The sequence below is a fragment of the Lutjanus erythropterus genome, chromosome 10 (genome assembly GCF_056507025.1).
Source record: "Lutjanus erythropterus isolate fLutEry1 chromosome 10, fLutEry1.hap2, whole genome shotgun sequence".
Lineage (NCBI taxonomy): Eukaryota > Metazoa > Chordata > Actinopteri > Lutjaniformes > Lutjanidae > Lutjanus > Lutjanus erythropterus.
Genome location: NC_139326.1, coordinates 37345066 through 37364112, shown reverse-complemented (window position 1 = coordinate 37364112; position 19047 = coordinate 37345066). Strand labels below are relative to the sequence as shown.

At 40.5% G+C, this 19047-nt stretch overlaps 1 protein-coding gene across 2 annotated transcripts in view; it reads left to right on the top strand.

Annotated features, from left to right (window-relative positions):
- Nucleotides 1-19047, top strand: part of mamdc2a (MAM domain containing 2a) — a 54475-nt gene that overhangs the window by 31030 nt on the left and 4398 nt on the right. Inside the window, exons 7-12 of one of the 2 annotated variants that reach the window (XM_084729215.1) lie at nt 5339-5432; nt 9918-10064; nt 12778-13043; nt 13169-13265; nt 14750-14896; nt 15386-15645. In XM_084729215.1, the coding sequence (XP_084585341.1) occupies nt 5339-5432; nt 9918-10064; nt 12778-13043; nt 13169-13265; nt 14750-14896; nt 15386-15645 (1011 nt within the window). Of the gene's footprint in view, nt 1-5338; nt 5433-9917; nt 10065-12777; nt 13044-13168; nt 13266-14749; nt 14897-15385; nt 15646-19047 lie in introns of those variants that run through there. The other variant, XM_084729216.1, reaches the window with a different exon arrangement.

Genomic DNA, 19047 nt, shown 5'->3' with positions numbered 1-19047 from the left:
GAATCTCCCTCGACCAGTTGAGTTGAGATTCACAAAACATATAACATTGATGACTCCTACTTTCCAGTAATTATTACAGGGCAGTGGAGACCTATTGAGTGGTATAATGAATTCTGTGACTCCTGTAGCTTTAATCTGAAAATAACCCTGATAATATCATCAGGATGATCTCAGCTTGGGCTTGGACACTACAAGTTTTTTACAGGAACTGCAAAAAAGAGGCCAGAGAGTTTGAAAGATGTGGGCAGACGTGGAAACAAAAGATGCCATCAAGTTGCATAATTGGAAATGTAGGATCCGGTGTTGTTGGAGCTTTACCCGTAAGGACTTGGGACCAGTTCTCAGCCTCTGCTGCATAGATTTTTACCACACTTGTTAAATATGTGAGTCCCCTAACTTTATGAAAAGGCAATACTTTGTGCCAGTACACCTGAAACATATGAAACATGTGCTTCAACCAACTACATCCTTTCTGTCGAAGTGTGCTGTTTAAGGATTGTTCAAAGCTGCACATCTTGCAGTCGTCAGCAGAGAGCATTGTCCTGACCCTTGGCTCTCTCCATATAAATGATGCTTATGGCCTGTGGGGGGAAACTCATCCTCAGCCTGTCTGTGTTGTCCTTGTTGCTGTGGAGGAGTCTGACAGCAGCAGCTGAAAAACTCTTTTCATTCTCCTTCCCCTCACCCTGCACATTCTGCTGTAGATGCAGATGTATGCAGACCACCTCTTAAGATGTATTCTGCCAAATACACCACTCTTACTGGGTTTTGTGTCCTGTCTTGGTTTCAAGTTTGAGGTTTTGTTATGCGAGACACTGACATAATCTAACTGGGATGAGATGAATGCATTCTATGTTCTTGGCAGGTAAAAAGTACCAGATATTTGAGATTTTTCTTAGCAGGAAAAAAAACACACTTGAACAACAGAATTGATATACCAGTCAAAACTGAGTTGGTTATCAAAGATAACATCCAGGTTACTGTAGGAACCAGTAATGTTATGTAAGAGGGGTCTAAAATGGGCGGAGATGAAATTCTGAGTCTGGGCCGATGATGATAATCATGGATTTTCCTGTTTAACTGTAGAAAATCTGATGCTGTTCAATGATTGATATCTGCATTGCACATGTGAAGGTTGATTTGTTGATTGGTGATATTACTGTCAAAGGAGAGATATAATTGTGTGTCATCAGCATAGAAATGAGAACTTTTTTTAATGATATGACCAAGTAGTAACATATATGTGGAAAATAGTGAGAGCACAACAACTGAACCCTGTGGTACTCCCAAATTTAGCAATACTGGAGCTGATTGATAATTCCCATGAAGACAACAACTCCCATGACCCCACAATGTCATCAATTGACACTTCCTAAGTCCCACCCTCTTTTGCTCTATGCTCCAGTACAGTTGAGCAAGCTTGGTACCCAGAAGAACTTTCCTAGCTATATCACAAGCTAGCTAATGATTGATGTAGATTTGGTAGAGTTTTGCTAACTTCAACTATCAGATGTAACTACCTTGCTAATGATTGATGCAGATATAGTAGCAAGTTAGCTAGCGATTTGCTTCAGAGCAAAACTAAACAACTAGTTAACAAACGTCTGATATAGATTAACTAACTTTGTTAACATTAGCTAACGGAAGATGTGGCTATATACAAGATATATATGAGAGACCCCCAGGGGAACAAATTACATACTGTGTGTTTAAGACACTTTTAAAAAATTATGTCATAATTAAAATTGATGATGATACATGATGATGATGTGATTTGAAAACTGCGAAATCACAACTGTCAAATCAGCGACACTGCTGTTCTTTTCATTCTCCTTCCCCTGGTCCTGCACTGTCTGCTGTAGATGCAGATGCATGCAGACCACTTCTAAAGATGCATTCTGCCAGACACACCACCTGTCAGGGCTTTGTGCCGTGTCCTGTCCTGCTTTCAGCATGCAGTAATGATAGACGAAACCTGTACAGTTTAAGGGCCCTTCAAGGTTTACTGATGTGCATTCATAAAAACCACTTTTGACTTCCAGTGTTCAACTATGTTTGGATGCAGGACAGACATTCATGAGTCAAATAGTTTACTTTTTGACAGTGTTGGCCACAGTAAACCTAGACTTGTCTACTCCTCAGATGAGAAAAGACTGGATCCCACTGATTGATGTTTTCCAGAGATTTCAGCTGCATCTCTGAGTGGAATTTGAGTTAAACTATGAAGAGTTTAATTCAAGAGTGGATTCCAGGATGGGAGTTTCCAGAGCTAATTTCCCAGCGCCACACACAATATAATATAATAAGAAAGAGTCACAAGGATACAAGTATATTGAAAATTAATCACAGGCAAAAAGTGCAAGTTTTTGGCCTCATTGGAAGACACCTGCAGGTTGATTTGTCATTTAGGACATCTACACAAGATCTGTTTGTACAATACAAAGTGGTTTGGTTTCTACATGAATAGGATCACATATAATGATGCTGTTGCTTCCTGCTGAGGTCCTACCTAACCAGTCAGTCAGAGAAAAGTAGGTCTTGGGTTATGTAATCATGAAACACGCTCCTCCTGTCAAGTGCAATAGCTTAATCTGGGATGTTGTGGTGGAGCCAGGTCTCTGTAGAGATGTGGGCACAACAGTCTCTGATTTCCTGTTGCTGGTCAGCCTGAGTCCTATTTCGTCCATTTTATTATTTAGCCAGAAGTAGGATAAGAATTGGAGTAGCCTTAGGTCCAACCTGGGTTAACTTAGCTCTTATCCATCTCCCCCCTCTTCCTGGGGTCATTGGACCATGAGGTCATGAGGTTATGAGTTTGGACCTATGATGATAAGTTGTAGAAAACTTGATACTGTCCAGTTATTGCTACCTGCACCGCACATGTGAAGGCTGCTTTGATTGGTGAAATTAGTTTCAATGGAGATATTTAATTGTGTGTCATCAACATAGAAATGGTACCGGATATTCTGTTTTCTGATGGTATGATTAAGTGGAAACATATCAATGAAAAAACAGTAGGGTCCCAACAATTGAACCCTGTGGAATTCCGTATTTTAGTGCCACTGGAGCTGATTGATGTTCCCCAAATGAAGACAACAACTACATCTTGTTTCTACATGAATAAGATTGCATATAGTGATGCAGCTGCTTACTGCTGAGGTCCTACCTAATCAGTCAGTCAGAGAAAAGTCTTGGGTTCTGTCATCATGGAACATGCTCCGCCTGTTGAGTGCAATAACTTAATCTTGGATGTTGTGATGGAGCCAGGTCTCTGTAGAGATGTGGGCACAACAGTCTCTGATTTCCTGTAGCCGGGTTAGCCTGAGTCTTATTTCATCCATTTTATTTAGCCAAAAGTAGGATAAGAATTGGAGTAGCCTTAGGTCCAAACTGGGTTAGCTTAGCTCTTATCCAGCTCTCTCCCCCCTCTTCCTAGGGTCGTTGGACCACATATGGTGGCATTATGTCCAGCTGGTCAGAAAATGTTGTGGCCAGGGATTGTCTCAAGGTCAGCTGCTCTTAATCTAATTCTTGCACTTCCTTTTCCGATGTTGATGGGTGTTTTTTTTTTGTCATATATAATATGTTCTAATGTTAGATGAAAGGGGTCCAAGATGGCCAGAGATGAAATTCTGAGCGTGGGCCTATGATGATAATCTTGGATTTTTCTGAGTTTAACTGTAGAAAACAGTTGTTTCCATCTGCATTGCACATGTGAAGGTTGCTTTGGTGACATTAGTGTCAAAGAAGAGATATAAATGTATTTCACTGACATAGAAAAGGTAACTGATATGCTGTTTTAATGACATGACCAAGTGGTAACATATAAATGGAAAATAGTAGGGCTCAACAATGGAACTTTGTGGAACTCCGTATTTTAATGACACTGAAGCTGATTTATAATTAACAAATAAAGACAACAACTCCCATGATCCCACACTACTTTACAACGCCATCTATTAACCCTTCATATGTCTCGCCCCTTTTTGCTTTGTGCTCCAGTAACAACTGAGCAATCATGGTACCCAGCAGAACCTCAGTCAACTTTCTCCTTTCCAACTTTTATATCTAGTCAGTTAACGACTGATGTAGATTAACTAGCTAGTTAAATAGAGTTTTGCTAACATTGGCTGTCAGATGTAACTAGCTAGCTAACGACTGATGTAGATTAGCTAGTTATCAAGTTAGTGCCTTGCAACAGAGCAAAACTAGCTTACTATTTAGCTAACGACTGATGACTGGCTTGCTAATTAGCTAGCATTTTGCTAACATTAGCTTAGCGAAGATGCAACTATATTTATGTCGCTTTTATAAATACCCAACCAACATCTTTTAACCATCTTCTAAATATTTTTCTGTTCAACATAGACAAGCCAGGCACATAACATATTAAAGCACAGGATACAAGAAAGGAGAATGTTGGCTGAGGTTCCAAAATGGGCGGGGCTTTGGAAGAGCCAATTTTATTATTAGAGAAAAGAGTTAGAGACCCCCGGCGGGAGAAATTGCATACTGCGTGTTAAAGACACTTTTAAATTTCTGTCATAATCGAATCATCAAACATCATCATCAACTGTAGCTCTGTGACAGTATTGCAGAGTATTGTAAAGTCTGTGAATGAGCTGTTGGTCCTGGTCTTTCAAAGGAGTGTTCTCACTTAGTTTATAAGAGATAGTTGCTGCTTCTTTTCTTCGTAATGAGCTTTTTTTAATGTGCCTTTGTGTTATTAGTCTCGTCTTGTGCTTTGCTACACATCTGTACAGGCAGATGTTGCTGTGAGCCTCTTGTTTCCCTTCATTTGATTTAATTTTTTCGCAGCAGAAAGATCACATTTTTCCAAATATCATGAAAGAAAAAAAAACATATGGTGCTTCTCTGTCTCATTGTTGTGTTGTGTGCAGCTGAGTAGACAGACACATGCGCTCCCTCCTCTGTGGCTTTCCACTGCTCTTTGAAATGTGTATTCATCCCAGTGACTCCACGGTTTCCTCTCCTTGCGCATTCAGCCAGAACACCTCCCACAGCCCGCTGCTGCTGCCGCTGCTGTCTCTGTGGAAAGAAGCTTGCGTAACATTAGTAACTGGGTCGGTTCCTTGGCCCGGGCCGAGCCAAGAGTCGTACAGAGCTTTTCCATCAAGCTGACTAACCCATGTTCCTGAATTTACTCTGATGTCACCGTCTGGCTTCTACATCTGCTTCATCTATCAGTATATGTCATACTTTTCACAACATGTCTTTAACAATCCACAGAGCTTGTTCTGGATTAATGGGTCCAAGTCATACACTGCTCATTACCCATCTGTTAACGGTTGCTGTTTATGTCTGTGTGTGTTACCAGGTGGTGTTTGAGGTGGCTTTTAACAGCGCCAGAGGGGGATACGTGGCCATAGACGACATCTCCTTTTCTCCTGAGTTCTGCCACACTGACACAGGTGAGAAGAGGCATATAGATAAGTAAAAGATGGCTGCAAATACAGACTGTTTTATATCTCAGTCCTGGAACAGTTTAGCTGGCTGTTAAATATGCTGGGCTCTGAAGTCTCACTTGTGGCCACTAGAGGCTGAAATGTTAATTACACCCCACAAAGCAAAGGTGTTGTAGAAGAGTACACTAACTACTTTGTTAGAGTTAAGATGTTTAGACTAAGAGACATATTTGCCAACCCTCCTGATCTTCCTGATTTTCATTGTCCTCTCCGTATTTCCTCCCAGAATCACAGTTCTCCTGTATTTCTACCAATTTCTAACACATTTTCTTTCCTTGTCATTATCACAACATGTTTCTGACATTGTACAGCTTATATAAGCCCTAAGATCTCTTGTTTCCACTTGGACAACGATACAGCTCCACCAAACCAGACTCTCTAGAAAGAGGACTTCCTGTTTCTTCAGGAAAGTTTTAAAGGAAAGGGGCATTTTGTAAAATCTGCCATGTCAATTCTCTTTTAGGGGCAGAGCAAAGAATAAATGAATGAAAGAAAACTGATGAATCTTAGTTTATGCCAGAGATAGACACAAGTTCACACCAGACGGGCAACTTACGGCATTCTTTCCCAAGAAAATGTTGTACCAATGCACTTATTATTTTGTTATTTTTATTCCTTATAGGTCACCAAAATACAGAGAGAGAAAAATTCTGGTTTTGGATTCTCTCTATTTTTGAGTTCTTGAAGTTGGCAGTTATGCTCAGAGATTCTCTGCAACTCAGCAGACCAAGTCGCCTGGCTGGCATTTTAAAGGGACAGTTCAACCCACAATCAAAAATATTGCTATGCTAACGCTATTTATCCATCTAGATAGTTTTGGTGTGAGTTGTTGGGTTTTGGAGATATCAGCCATAGAGATGTCTGCTTTTTTTTTCCAATATAATGGGACAAAATGGTACTAAATGTTGCTCAGAGCACCAGAAATCATGACCCGGTGAGTCAAGATAATCCACAGTTTCATGAAGAAACTACTTTCTTTCTGCTGAACTACACCTGCCAACCATATCACCATGCAGAAGCATGCATCTGCTCATTGGCGAGAGGCCTGTGCTTGTCCATGACTAGATGCACGCTTCCTTCTGCACCGTGATACCGTTGGTTTCTGCAAAGAGACATTGCTCTTGAGTTTTTCAAACATAGGGGCTAATTGAGCACCACAGGCCAAGTGCCATCTTGTCTCATTGTATTGGAGAGAAGACAGACATCGCTACAGCTGATATCTCCAAAACTCTGCAGCTCACACCAAAGCTATCTAGATCAGTGGCACACTGATGTGCTGTGCGGCAAGTCTGGGCCTGCCATGGGATTTTGTGACAACCATACATCATGTAATGTAATATGCAATTATACAAAAAATTATGGAGGAATTTTTATTACTATATCAGTACTTTGTGCACATTCATTTCCTGATACAGAGGCAAAGCCCATACCCTTAAAATATACCAGATGGGAATTATTAGAGTGTGACACCTGTGATTGATTGACAGCTTATTTTTTCCAACCCACACTTAAAGGCCAGTACTTGTTGCCTCCATTGGTTAGATTTTGCATGGTTATGAATACAGGTGAGCCTTGAGATTTTGCCTGCGGTGTGCCTTGGGAACAAAAAGTTCACAAACCACTGATCTACATGGATAAGCAGCACTACGGGTAAGAGGATAAATAAGCATTTTTAATTTTGGGATGAACTGTTCCTTTAAACGGAAAGTCAAAGGCAAAGCAAAGGCCGGCACTTGTAAAGGTAAGGTAAATTCTGACAGTCCTTGGTCTTTGTGTTAATGAAAAGTCCAAAGGGTTCTTCCTCTTGGTAGAATAACCATCTGTAAATTTCACAGCAGGCTGCTGAAGACCTTTTCATACATGCACCTCATTATGTAACTGATGGCAATTTTGCATTTCAGCTTCACATTTATGTAAGCACCTGAGTCACTTTTCTGTAAAAGTCATCACGACAGTCTGTGCAGGTCAGACTGGCTGTAACACTTCTCGAACACTTCCAACATGACTTAATTCTGAACTGAATGTTGTCACATTAATGTAGTGCAATATACATAGTGATGACTCCTGTAAACCACAAAACACTGAATGATCCGTTTTAAGAGATTCTGCTTGATCAGTCTATAAAATGTGATTTTATTGCTTTTTTATTGCCATACAAAAAAGAACAAAAATCTCACCAGAGCATCAGTCTCCCTAGATTATCAGTTTCAACTCATGCTAACTGCTTATAGTCTGAGTACTTTATTACAGCACGAGAGTAAATATGAATTAAAAGAGAGTAATCATATTTAACTCTGCCTGTGTGCTGACTGTCAGCAGCAGGATTCTCTGTTCTGACTCAAAAATGATGCTGTTAATGAGAAAATTCATTTTGAGCGTGGTTGATCTTATTCCCTCATAGTGTTATTTTCCAACCACGGCTTTTCTCCAGCAGAGACACCGCTCTGTCTGCCAGACATGCCAAATGTAATGCAAGCATTGCAGTTCTATCTGTAATTATCCCTCCGTCTATGTTACAGATTCCGTCTCTGAAAAATACAAAGCCACCGTGGTTTGAGAAAACACAAATAGTAACCTGATTAACCTAATTCAGAGGTGGAGAAAGTACACACGTTCTTTACTCAAGTAGAAGTACAGATATTGGTGTAAAAAAAAAGACTTGCTAAAGTAAAAGTGAAAAAGTACAGGCTTTGAAATGTACCCAGAATATAAAAGTAAAGTCTTCCTCTGAAGGACATGTATACCAACTGTTTCTGTACAAAGTGACTGAACCTCACCTTTTCTTTGTGGTCAAGTCTCAAGTCTCTCTGTGTGTTTTGTCTTTTACATTGGTTTTTGTCTTTGTATATTTTTTATTTTTCATCTTGTTAAGTCACTTTTGGTTTCATCTTTTATGTCATTTGTCATCTTGTAACGTCTTTTTTGTTTTCCTACATCTTTTATGTCATTTCTTGTCTTGGCATGTCTGTTTGACTTGTTACATCATTTTTGTCCTTGTTACATCTTTTTAAATTTGTGACGTCTTTTTGTGTCACTCTTGGTCTCGTTACGTCTTTTATGTCATTTTTCATCTTGTTATGTTGTTTTCATCTTGCTTTGTTCCCTCTTTTTCGTCTTGTTAGACCTTTTTGGTCTTGTTACATCATTTTTATATATTTTGCTTTGTCTTTTATGTCATCTTTTGTCTAGTTGTGCCTTTTTTGTCTTTTTGGTTTGTTACATATTCTATCTCATGTTTTGTTATGTCTTTCGTGCAATTTTTTTGTCTTGTTACCTTTTTTTAAAAATCTTTTTACCTAATCTTTGGTCTTGTTACATGACTTTAGTTGTGTTATGTTTTGTTACATTGTTTTTTGTTTTCTCACGTTTTTTTTGTCTTGCTGTGTTGTTTTTTTTGTTCTGTTACATCTTTTACTTTCTTTTTGTCTTGTTACGTCTGTGGTGTGTGATATGCACTGATGGACACAACATGCAATCATCTTTTCTGTGTTTCTGTGTTTACTGCTCCATTCATTTAGGCTGAAATCAGTCTTGATGTTGGGAAGGCGGTGTGCAATGACAAAAAATATAAATAATCAATAATTCCCCTCAAATGCATTAAACTTAAGTAACAAACCTGTTATGAAAATATAAGGAGTATAAAGTACAGACATTTGCGTTCCATTGTGGGGAGTAAAAGTAAAAAGTTGTCAAAAAAATAAATACTATACAGTACAGACACCTGAAAAATAGAAAAGAATAAAGTTTCTGTACTTGGTTACTTCCCACCTCTGACCTAATTTAACCTGAGGGTGGCACAAAAGTAGAGCTGTGACGATTAATCGGCTAATCGATTATTTAATTAGTCGCCAACTATTTTGATAACTGATTAATCACTTTGAGTCATTTTTAAGTTAAACTGAATATCTTTGGGTTGTGGACGTCATCTTGGCTTTTTGGAAACCCCGATGGACATTTTTCACCATTTTCTGACATTTTATAGACCAAACAACTAATCAATTAATCGAGGAAATAATCGACAGATTAATGGACAATGTAAATAATTGTTAGTTGCAGCCCTACACCAGAGTAAAAGCCATTAAAGTCTGCAGAATGGATTGTGTGCATCCTCTGGTAAATTTGATCAAAATATTCCCATTAGTGGATGCTTAACATGTCCCAGAGCTATTGTTATCTCTGCACTGAACACAATTACATTAAATCTTGTTGACACAGAAAATTAGTGATGTTTTAAAGGTGTAAAGAGTCTAAGTGGAGTTTTACACGCTGCTGTGTGACGCCTCCTGTAAACAAGAAAATGACTATTTCCATGTACATATAAATACCTTTCCCCATCTCCATCTCCATCCATGGACGCTTCACACTCTTCATGTCCCTGCCCTCTGTTAAAAAGGCAGGTTCTTCATGGAGATGCTGTGTTTTGTGTTCCAGAGCCGACTATTGACCCCTCCATTGCCAACTGTGACTTTGAGAACGGGCTGTGTCTGTACTATCAGGAGAGAGCGGAGAGTAAGGTGTGGAACAGGGTCTCCGTCAAGCCTAACGCCTACAGGATAGGAGACCACACCACAGGATCAGGTGAGACTCCAACACCCACTACAGCTCGGTGACGACACTGACATTTAAATGTCTGTATTTCTCTGTACATCAACGCTGACATTATTATTGTTTCTTTTCAACTTCATATCTGCTCCAAAAATCCTACAATTAACATGATGCAAATTAGCAATAGGCACAGTAGCATTTTTTTTTTTTTACCATGCATATTGTGGCTTCGATCCCTTGCACTCGCTTTGGAAGGGAGCAAACATATCTCAAAGGATGCTGAAATATATTTTCTCAATCAATACATGTGTTTTTGTTCAACACACTCATCAGCTGCTACAGTGTGTGACTGCTCTGTAACATCAAACCAGATGATTCTGTTGCCACGGTGTTGCACTTTAGAAGTCTAACCCGAGGCTTCCTGTAACCTCGATCTGAAAACCTTCAGAGACTCAAGTAAGAGGTTCTCCCCTTGTATTTGCACTGTGCTTCACAAATGGGAACATTTTAGATATACACCATTAAAATGTCAAAAGCATGAGTGTGTCAATTTCACGGTCTGTTTGGTGGAAGAGTGAAGCGGGCAGTTGTGGGAGAGACAATTATGGAAGGTCCATTTTGTGGTTTCATTGAATCCAGGCCTGCTGGGGAAGCCCGAGCTGGCCGGCGGCCCAAAACAACATCCAGCACAACAAACCACTTCATACTTCTTCAGTTTGCTTCATTGTGTGCACTGTAATCCTTTATTTTTCTACTTTCTTGTTTCATCTTTAAAAATGTGTGCCCTGCACTGTTGGTGCTTGTCCTGTCTTCAGTTTAATTTTGGTTCAGTTTATTTGACATTTTGTGATGAAGAACATTAAATCACACAGAGGAACAAAAATGGAAAATGATGATGCGATAAAGACATATTGCCTTTGCAGCAAAGCTGCAGGATCCCAGGTGACCAGTGGAGCTTTTCCTCCAGCACTTTTGGCTGTGCCGAGTCATGCTGTGCTCCACTGATTTGCATTTCCATTACTTACTCACTTTTATTGCGCCGAGCTGCGCTGAGCCATGCCCAAGATAGACCTACTCTGGAGTGAGGCCAAAGGGAGGCTGACCTGCTTCCAAGAGGCCTGTGGTACCAAGCCATCTTCAGTCAAAAGACACATCCTCGAGCAGGTGGCCCTGTTATAAAGGAAACAAAAACCCCTGCCATGCTAGGCTGACGGGCCGAGTCAAACCAAGTCAAGCCAGGCCAGCTCTGTGTATGGAAAAGGGCCATAGGTGACATAATGAGGATATAACAGACTACTTAACTAAATTTCATTACATATGCGGTCATAAGATGGTCAATGTGTAGATCCTTGACTTTCAAAATAAATCTGTGGTGCAGGAAAAGTATGGTGATCTGAGTTTCTCCAGTATAGTTCAGTTGGATTCTAACACTGTACTGTATTGTGATTGCAAAATTTCTCATTTCAACTTGAGACTCTTGGTTGGCTTTCTAGTTTTTTTTTTTTTTTGCTTTGACACATTCTGTTTTGGTAATATTTCACTGTGCACACAATCCACAAGGAGTAAGGAGAATAGTTGACTGTTTACTTTTCTTTCCAAGTAGACAAATAATCTTCGTTTTACACAGCAAAATAAAATCCTCCAGAAAGAAAATTCTTTTGCAAAACAAACTTCAGGTCCACAGAAGTGTCCAAAAGGCTATATTCCACAAAAAAGGCCATCCAAAATAAATCAAAATTAACGGTCAAAAGAGCTGTATTGATCCAAACTAGCTGCAGGCAGCCTCCTTCCTTCACTACTGCTGACTAATCAGCCTTTTTGTCCAGCAGAAGGAGGTGCAAGACATCAGTGCTGTACTAAAATATGAAGTTTATGAAATTGTTCCACTCAACAGTGTCAACATTAATACCACTGGGAGGTTAAATGAATAACATTGATCATCTGGTTGCAATATCTTCTGTCAAGGGGTGGGAAATATAAGGCAACAAGTGAACAGTCAGTTTTTCAAGTTGATGTTTTGGAAGCAGGAAAAATGGGCAAGTGTAAGGATCTGAACGAATCTGACAAAGACCAAATTTTGATGGGGAGATCATGCTGATCGGGGCATCGTCAAAGCAGCAGGTCTTTTAGCGTTTCCCGGTATGCAGCGGTTGGTAAGTGCCAAAAGTGGTCAGAGGAAGTACAAGCGGTGAGCCACGGACAGGGTCATGGGCAGCCAAGGTCCACTGATACATGCCGGGTTGCCCATCTGGTTTGAGCCCACAGAAGAGCTACTGTAGCACAAATTGCTGAAAAAGTTAATGCTGGCTGTGACAGAGAGCTGTCAAAAAAATAAATAAAATCAGTCCATGTGGCCATTCTGACCCCTGTTCACTGCCAAAAGCATCTACAATTGACACTTAAGTGTCAGACATGGACCATGCAACAATGGAGGAAGGTGTCCTGGTGTTGACAAACTGTTGACTTAGCCTCCAAATATCGCAGATCACACTCCCATCGAACATCTGTGGGGTGTGCTGGAACAACAACTTCGATCTATGTGCACAGTATTAGGCAGGTGGTTATAAGGTTGTGGCTGATAGATAGTTTGTTCCTTGCAGCTGACTCCCAGGCAACGAAATCAGTGTCCTCATTTGCTACCTCATGATGGACAGAAAGTTTTACCTTTTGCCATTGTAGTTCAACACGTGACAACTAACATTACCACTCTTGTTCTTAATGATGTTCTTCGTCCTGTCTTTCTTAGGCGTTTTCCTCCTGGCCAACACTCCATTCACTTCGAGGCCTGGTTATATGGGTCGGCTTCACGGTCCCTTCTTACCGGGGAACCACAAGTACTGCGTGAGGTTCTACTACCTGCTGCATGGATTGAGGAAAGTAGACAATGCTCTGGCTCTTTACATCTATGATGAGCACAATGTGGCCCTGGAGAAGGTCTGGAGCCTGACTGACACTTCTAGGGCTATATGGACTGAGGTGGAGATCACCTACACGAAGCCAATGCTTTCCAAGGTACGAAGAGCTAGATGGGTGATGTATTTTGGGGGATGATGTTTTTGAATGACCGGATAATTGATGAATGAATGGATGGATAAATGTTTGAATAGCAGTATTCAGTCTTTTTCTCTGTTTCCCAGTTAGTGTTTGTCAGTATATGTAGGAACTTCTGGGAGTGTGGCCTGGTAGCCATTGATGACATCACTGTGAGCCTAGGGGACTGTCAAATCACAGCAGGTAAAGGACTCACTAAGACCTCCACTGACAACTATTGTTGAAATAAGGCAGGAGCAATCTTGAAGTTCCAAAACCTTCATAGTTTTTTCATAGACCAGGTCAATACAACACAAGAAAATCTACTGCCAGACTTGAAAGGCAGTTATTATTACAGTCCATGTGATGTACATTTTGTCTTCAGAGGGCAATGATGGACTCAGAGGGAAGCAATTGCTCCCCACCCAACCTCCGTGCCCCATCTTTAAAAAAAGCTGCAAAAGTGACCCCTTTGATGCCCCTGTAGTAGATATAACATGATAATGCCCTCTAGAGTGTCCCAGTGTCCAAGACTGCATGGTAAAGTACCCTCTATAGTGCCCTTTGAGTGAACAAAATGTAGTGAAGTGCCCTCTAGAGTGGCCTTCCAATGGACAAAACATGAAATGTTCATCAAAATTGATCATGCCCACCACATGCACCTGGTGCCCCGTTTATTGTTTCTGCCGCTGCACCTCAGCCAGCCTGAGTCCGGCACTGTCAAGAGGGTACACATGAAGGTTCTGTGCAGACATCCGCGTTCCCCTAATTTGTTGCGACCACATGGACTTCGACATGGACGTCTGCAGACTTGTCAATGCAGCCACTGCTGACGGTTCCTCCAAGTGGACTCCAGAAAGTGGCATAAACAGAACTAATAGACATCTGTGGACTTAGATAGAGGTGAGATCAAGAGGGAGATGGTGTTGATTTAGTGTGTGCTGCATTTGGAGTTGCTGATTTCAAATATTTCATGATCATTTGTTAAACCTGCAGACTCTGAATTAAGAGTCCTAAGTGGTCCATAGGGTATAGCTAACCCTTTTTATGCCTGATTAAATGTTTTGGTAAAAATCTGACTGAGTTGATGGAAATCAATGACACAACTTTAAAGGGCCAACATTCTCAAAGAAATCGAGTTTAAAACAAAAATTATTACAATATCACTTTGAGGCTTTTAACACATTTTTAAATTGTTTTAGGTTGTGAATACTTGTCTGGAACAAGGTTGCTTTCTGGTACAGAGCAAGTTTAGAAATTAAAAGAATTAAAGCAAACCAAAACATTTTATAAATTGCACATATGTATTTTTGGAATTAGAGTGTTGGTATCAAGGATTTTTTATGTTTTGTTTCTGTAGGACATGATTTGTCCAAATTCTGAACAATGGATGATGTAAAAAGAATGATCTAAGTCACTGTGACAGAAACTGAGACAACCTGACTTTTAGTTTGTATCTGGGTCAAGCTTCAAAAAATGCTAGATCCCACATTTCCCACAATGCAACATGACATCATCAGGTTATTTTCTCAGGCTCCTCCAGAAACCACAGTAAGACATTATGTTGTTGTCCCAACACAGGATGAGTAATGCTAACCATGAAGGGTGAACTGAACGCAGGGTTAACATGTGTGTGTGTGTGTGTGTGTGTGTGTGTGTGTGTGTGTGTGTGTGTGTTTACTCGACAGGCTCCCTCCCAGGCCAGTGCAACTTTGAGAGTGGAGTCTGTGGATACACCCAGGATAAGAAAGAAGACAAAGCCGACTGGCTGCGAGTGCGAGGACACACCCCCACCTCATATACAGGACCCAAAGGGGACCACACTACTGGGGTGGGTAAGTCATGTCCACAATCATTGCTTTATTCATTCACTCAGTATCTGTATCTGGAACCCACCCAGGGGTCCCTATTGAGAATTTTTTAATATTCCAAAGGTTTTATCTGAAGCACACCCTGATGGTTCTACTGAGAACACATTTATATTGCAAGGGTTTTATCTAGAACACACCAAGGGGTTCTACTGAGAGCCTTCTTATGTCCCAAGGTTTATATCTAGAACACATTCAGGGGGTTCTACTTGAAATATTTGTATTTTCCAAGTGATTTCAACAATTGCTGAAGAACTCCTTTCTTCTAAAAAGGGTTCTTTGGATTAAACGGTTCTTCAGGAACACTTTGTCTTGTAAAGAACTCTTGACCAACCCTTTCAACAAAGGTTTCTTCATAAGCAAACTGGACAGAACCTCAGCCCTTTTGGAACTTTTATTTCTAAAAGTGTATAAAGTGTGTTATTCATGCTTTTGTCCCCTGCGTGTGTCCTCCAGGTTATTTCATGTACATCGAGGCGTCTCTCATGCGTCCGGGCCACAAAGCTCGGCTGCTGACCTCTGACCTGCGGGGCTCCTCGTTCCCTCAGTGTCTGATCTTCTACTACCACATGTATGGATCAGGCTCCGGGATACTGAGCGTGCTGCTGCGTCACAGCAGCAGGGAGCGCGACACGCTGCTGTGGAGACGGCGTGGCGAGCAGAGCGTCAGCTGGATGAGAGCGATGGTGGACTATTACTGTGATGTCCGACACCAGGTATGTGTAGATTATAGGAATCACAGACTGTCTCCTAACATAAGGATGGGGAGAATTTTGGATTACCTGAATATAAAATGTAGTGAAATTATTTAGCCTAATATAGTGTTTTTAGGCTGCAACTAACTATTGTTTTCATCGTTGATTAATCAGCTAATTATTTTCTCGATTGATTATTTGTTTGGTCCATAAAATGTCAGAAAATTATGAAAAATGTTGATCAGAGCTCAAGATGATGTCGTAAAATGTCTTGTTTCGCCCACAACTCAAAAATATTCAGTGAACTGTCGGAGAGGAGTAAAGAAACCAGAAAATATTCACATTTAAAAGCTGAAATCAGAGATATTTTTCTTATAGAACGATTACTTGATTATCAAAATAGATGCAGATACATTTAAAGTTGTTTTATGTTTGTTGCCGGATATATTAGTTTGTCCAGCTGTTCCTTCCTTTGCTGTGTGCAATTTATGGATTGATTGATTGATTTACAGACAAAAAATGTTGAAATTTCCACCCACTGAAGTGCTTGAGGTCATGTTAATGAAATGACAGCTGTGTGTGCACTGTGCATGGTAGGATATCGTTAATTTAAAACTAATTCTACTAATAATCCCCATTTTTTCTAAAAGTAGCTGTAATCTGATTATGTGTTTTTTCTATAACTGCAATAGAAATACAGTTATCTTTTGCATGTCCTGTTCTTTTACATGTAAAGTGTTACTCCCTAAGCCTGGCTGTAATTCTTAGGTCCTGTTTACATGCATCTTTGGTGATCTGATCACATGTGGACAGCTCTAAGTACAGGTGTGACTGTAGTCAAGATACATTGAGATGTGATCGCTCAGACCACATTCTGAGGTGGTCTGGGCTGCACATGGCCACATTCTTTTAGCAGTGTGTAGGCAAATGTGTCATGGGCCACATTGACGTACCTGTAAGTACATCATTTAGTTCTGTTAACTGTAAGTGGACCCACACAGATGAGGATGATTAACAGAAGGGTTTTATTGATGAGGGATGATGATGGACAAGGGGGGAATCCAGGAAATTTGTGGAAGGGCACCGAGGTGTTAATGGCGGGAGAGGGAACGTGGCTGGGAAGTGGGCAGGCAGGTAGGTTGTGGTCATCTGACCTGAAACAACGATCTGCCGATGACTGGGGTGAAGCACGGGCACTTTATACAGCAGGCTTGATGGGTTTACAGATCTCAGTGCAGATGAGCTGAGTGCTGCCAGGTGTGTGAGCAGAGCCGGACGCAGCCAGGAGAGCAGGGAGGGAAGACCACAGCCTCTTCACAAACACAGACAGGAGAAACAGATGGACAGGAAAACCAAGGAAAGCACTGGGAATTTAACTGCAGGCATTACTGTGGCCATGACAGGTTCACTGTAATGCAGATGATGTGTTTGGGCTCTCTTGTCTGTCAAGATAATCAGCAGATGTCTGTGAACACCATGTGATTTAACTGATCTCACCAGAATTCCCTAGAAAACTGCACAATTTTAAATGTCTAGGTCTGTAAATCTGGCATTAAATGCAACACATTAAGTTGTTTTCTATCCTTATAAAAAAAAAAAAAAAACATTGAGTCAGTTGTCATGTAGAAACGGTGGCTTCTCTGTGTCTGACATCATCACATCGTTTCAACTATCTACACATAATTTATCAAAGGAGGTATTTTATTGATAGTCAATGTCAAATTTTACAACTTAGTTGCTACTGTTGGGCCACTGGTAAGAACAGCAACACATTTTGGGCCCTATCTTACACCTGGCGCAAAGCGGACGGAGGTTTTTTTCCTCCACGTTTGTAAGATAGCAAATGAACTCACACCCGTCTGTGCATTGGCAGGAGGTCTAAAAATGAAGGTGTGACCAGGTGGATTTGGTGTCTTGTGCATGGCTCATTGTACTTGAAACCAGTGGTAATTCCACCATTATTCTGCCAACAGTTTTGCTCTTGGCGCACCTGCCTCTTAAAAGTGATGAGAGCTGACTTGCTGATTGGTTTCTTGCATGTTGCGCCCAAATCACACCTGTGAATAAACCAGGGACAGTGCAGGATACCCCGTGTACTTATGGTACGAGATAGTAAAGGTGGATTTGAACACACCTTGAAGAAATTAAAACCCTTGCACTTTGAACCATGCACTTTAGATTGATGTAAGATAGAGCCATTGGTCTTTACAGAAGGAAATGATGTAGCTACATGTTTGTTTTCATAAAGAGTGTGGATGTGAGATCTGGGGGCTGTACTACGAAGCAAGCTCAACACAGCCAGGCTTTCTTTGTATGATCTGGATCAACAAAGCCTAAAACCACAATCAGAGATAACGGGTATCACGATGGTGGTTATCAACTCACTTTGTTAATCCAGGCTTTAATCTTCAGACTCTGTGCACGCTCACATAAAAGGGGCGTTTGTTGCGTCATTTCACTCTTCTTCCACATGAAGTGAAGCGATCGCGAGCCACTAACTTAAGTCAAAATCATCAAGTTGTTATAATTATGAGCTGTGGAAAATATACATAATACATTACAGCAAAAAGCAACATTGTTGCTGCAAATAAAGCAGGAGAAGTTGTTTGCTGTCAGAAAATTACTGATGGACTAAATGTGGTCTTAATGCTGCCGTTTATTCTAACATGAAAACTGCACATTAAACAATAAAACTCCATACAGCAGATTTAAACATGATGAAGTCTGTCTGACACTGTCCTATGATGACAGAGACGTGGACATCACTGAAGTTTTTGGCTAAACGAACGTAAAATGAGTGTAACTGATTTAAGACTGTCTGTGATAAATGATGATGAATTTTCTAATCAGTGATCTGAGCTGCAGTATCACCAAGACAAAACAGATAACAGTAAAAAGTATTCAAAGTGTCTGTAGTTGTTTCATGATTATTTTAGTGTGTGGATTATATACAATGTCAATTTAAAGTGTTAATATGATCTGGAGCAAACGGGGGAAATGACTCTGCATCACCAAACGGAGGTTACCATCATGACAGCGCGATGTATACCGTTTGTGCTGCTGTTACATTTTTACATTATATGGATTTGTTTGGTGAAATTACGAACATACAGCTCAACAACTTTTCATTGTTAACCTCCTCCCTCAGTTTAAAAGCTATATCGCTCATAAACAACCTCGTTAGGACAATAATTAGTTAAAGAACGGCGCTTTTTACAGACGATTTAATCTGAAACTATGAACATAACCTGCTGCTGACCAGGCTATGAGTTTACATGTTACCATGGTGATCTAGCAGGTTAAAAGAGAGCCACCTTTGTGACACTGAAAATCCTGGCTTTAGACTCAACATAGCTCACTAACACATTAATCTGGCTTCATAGTTCACCCCTCTGAACAAGTGGTCACAAGAGGAGACATGTT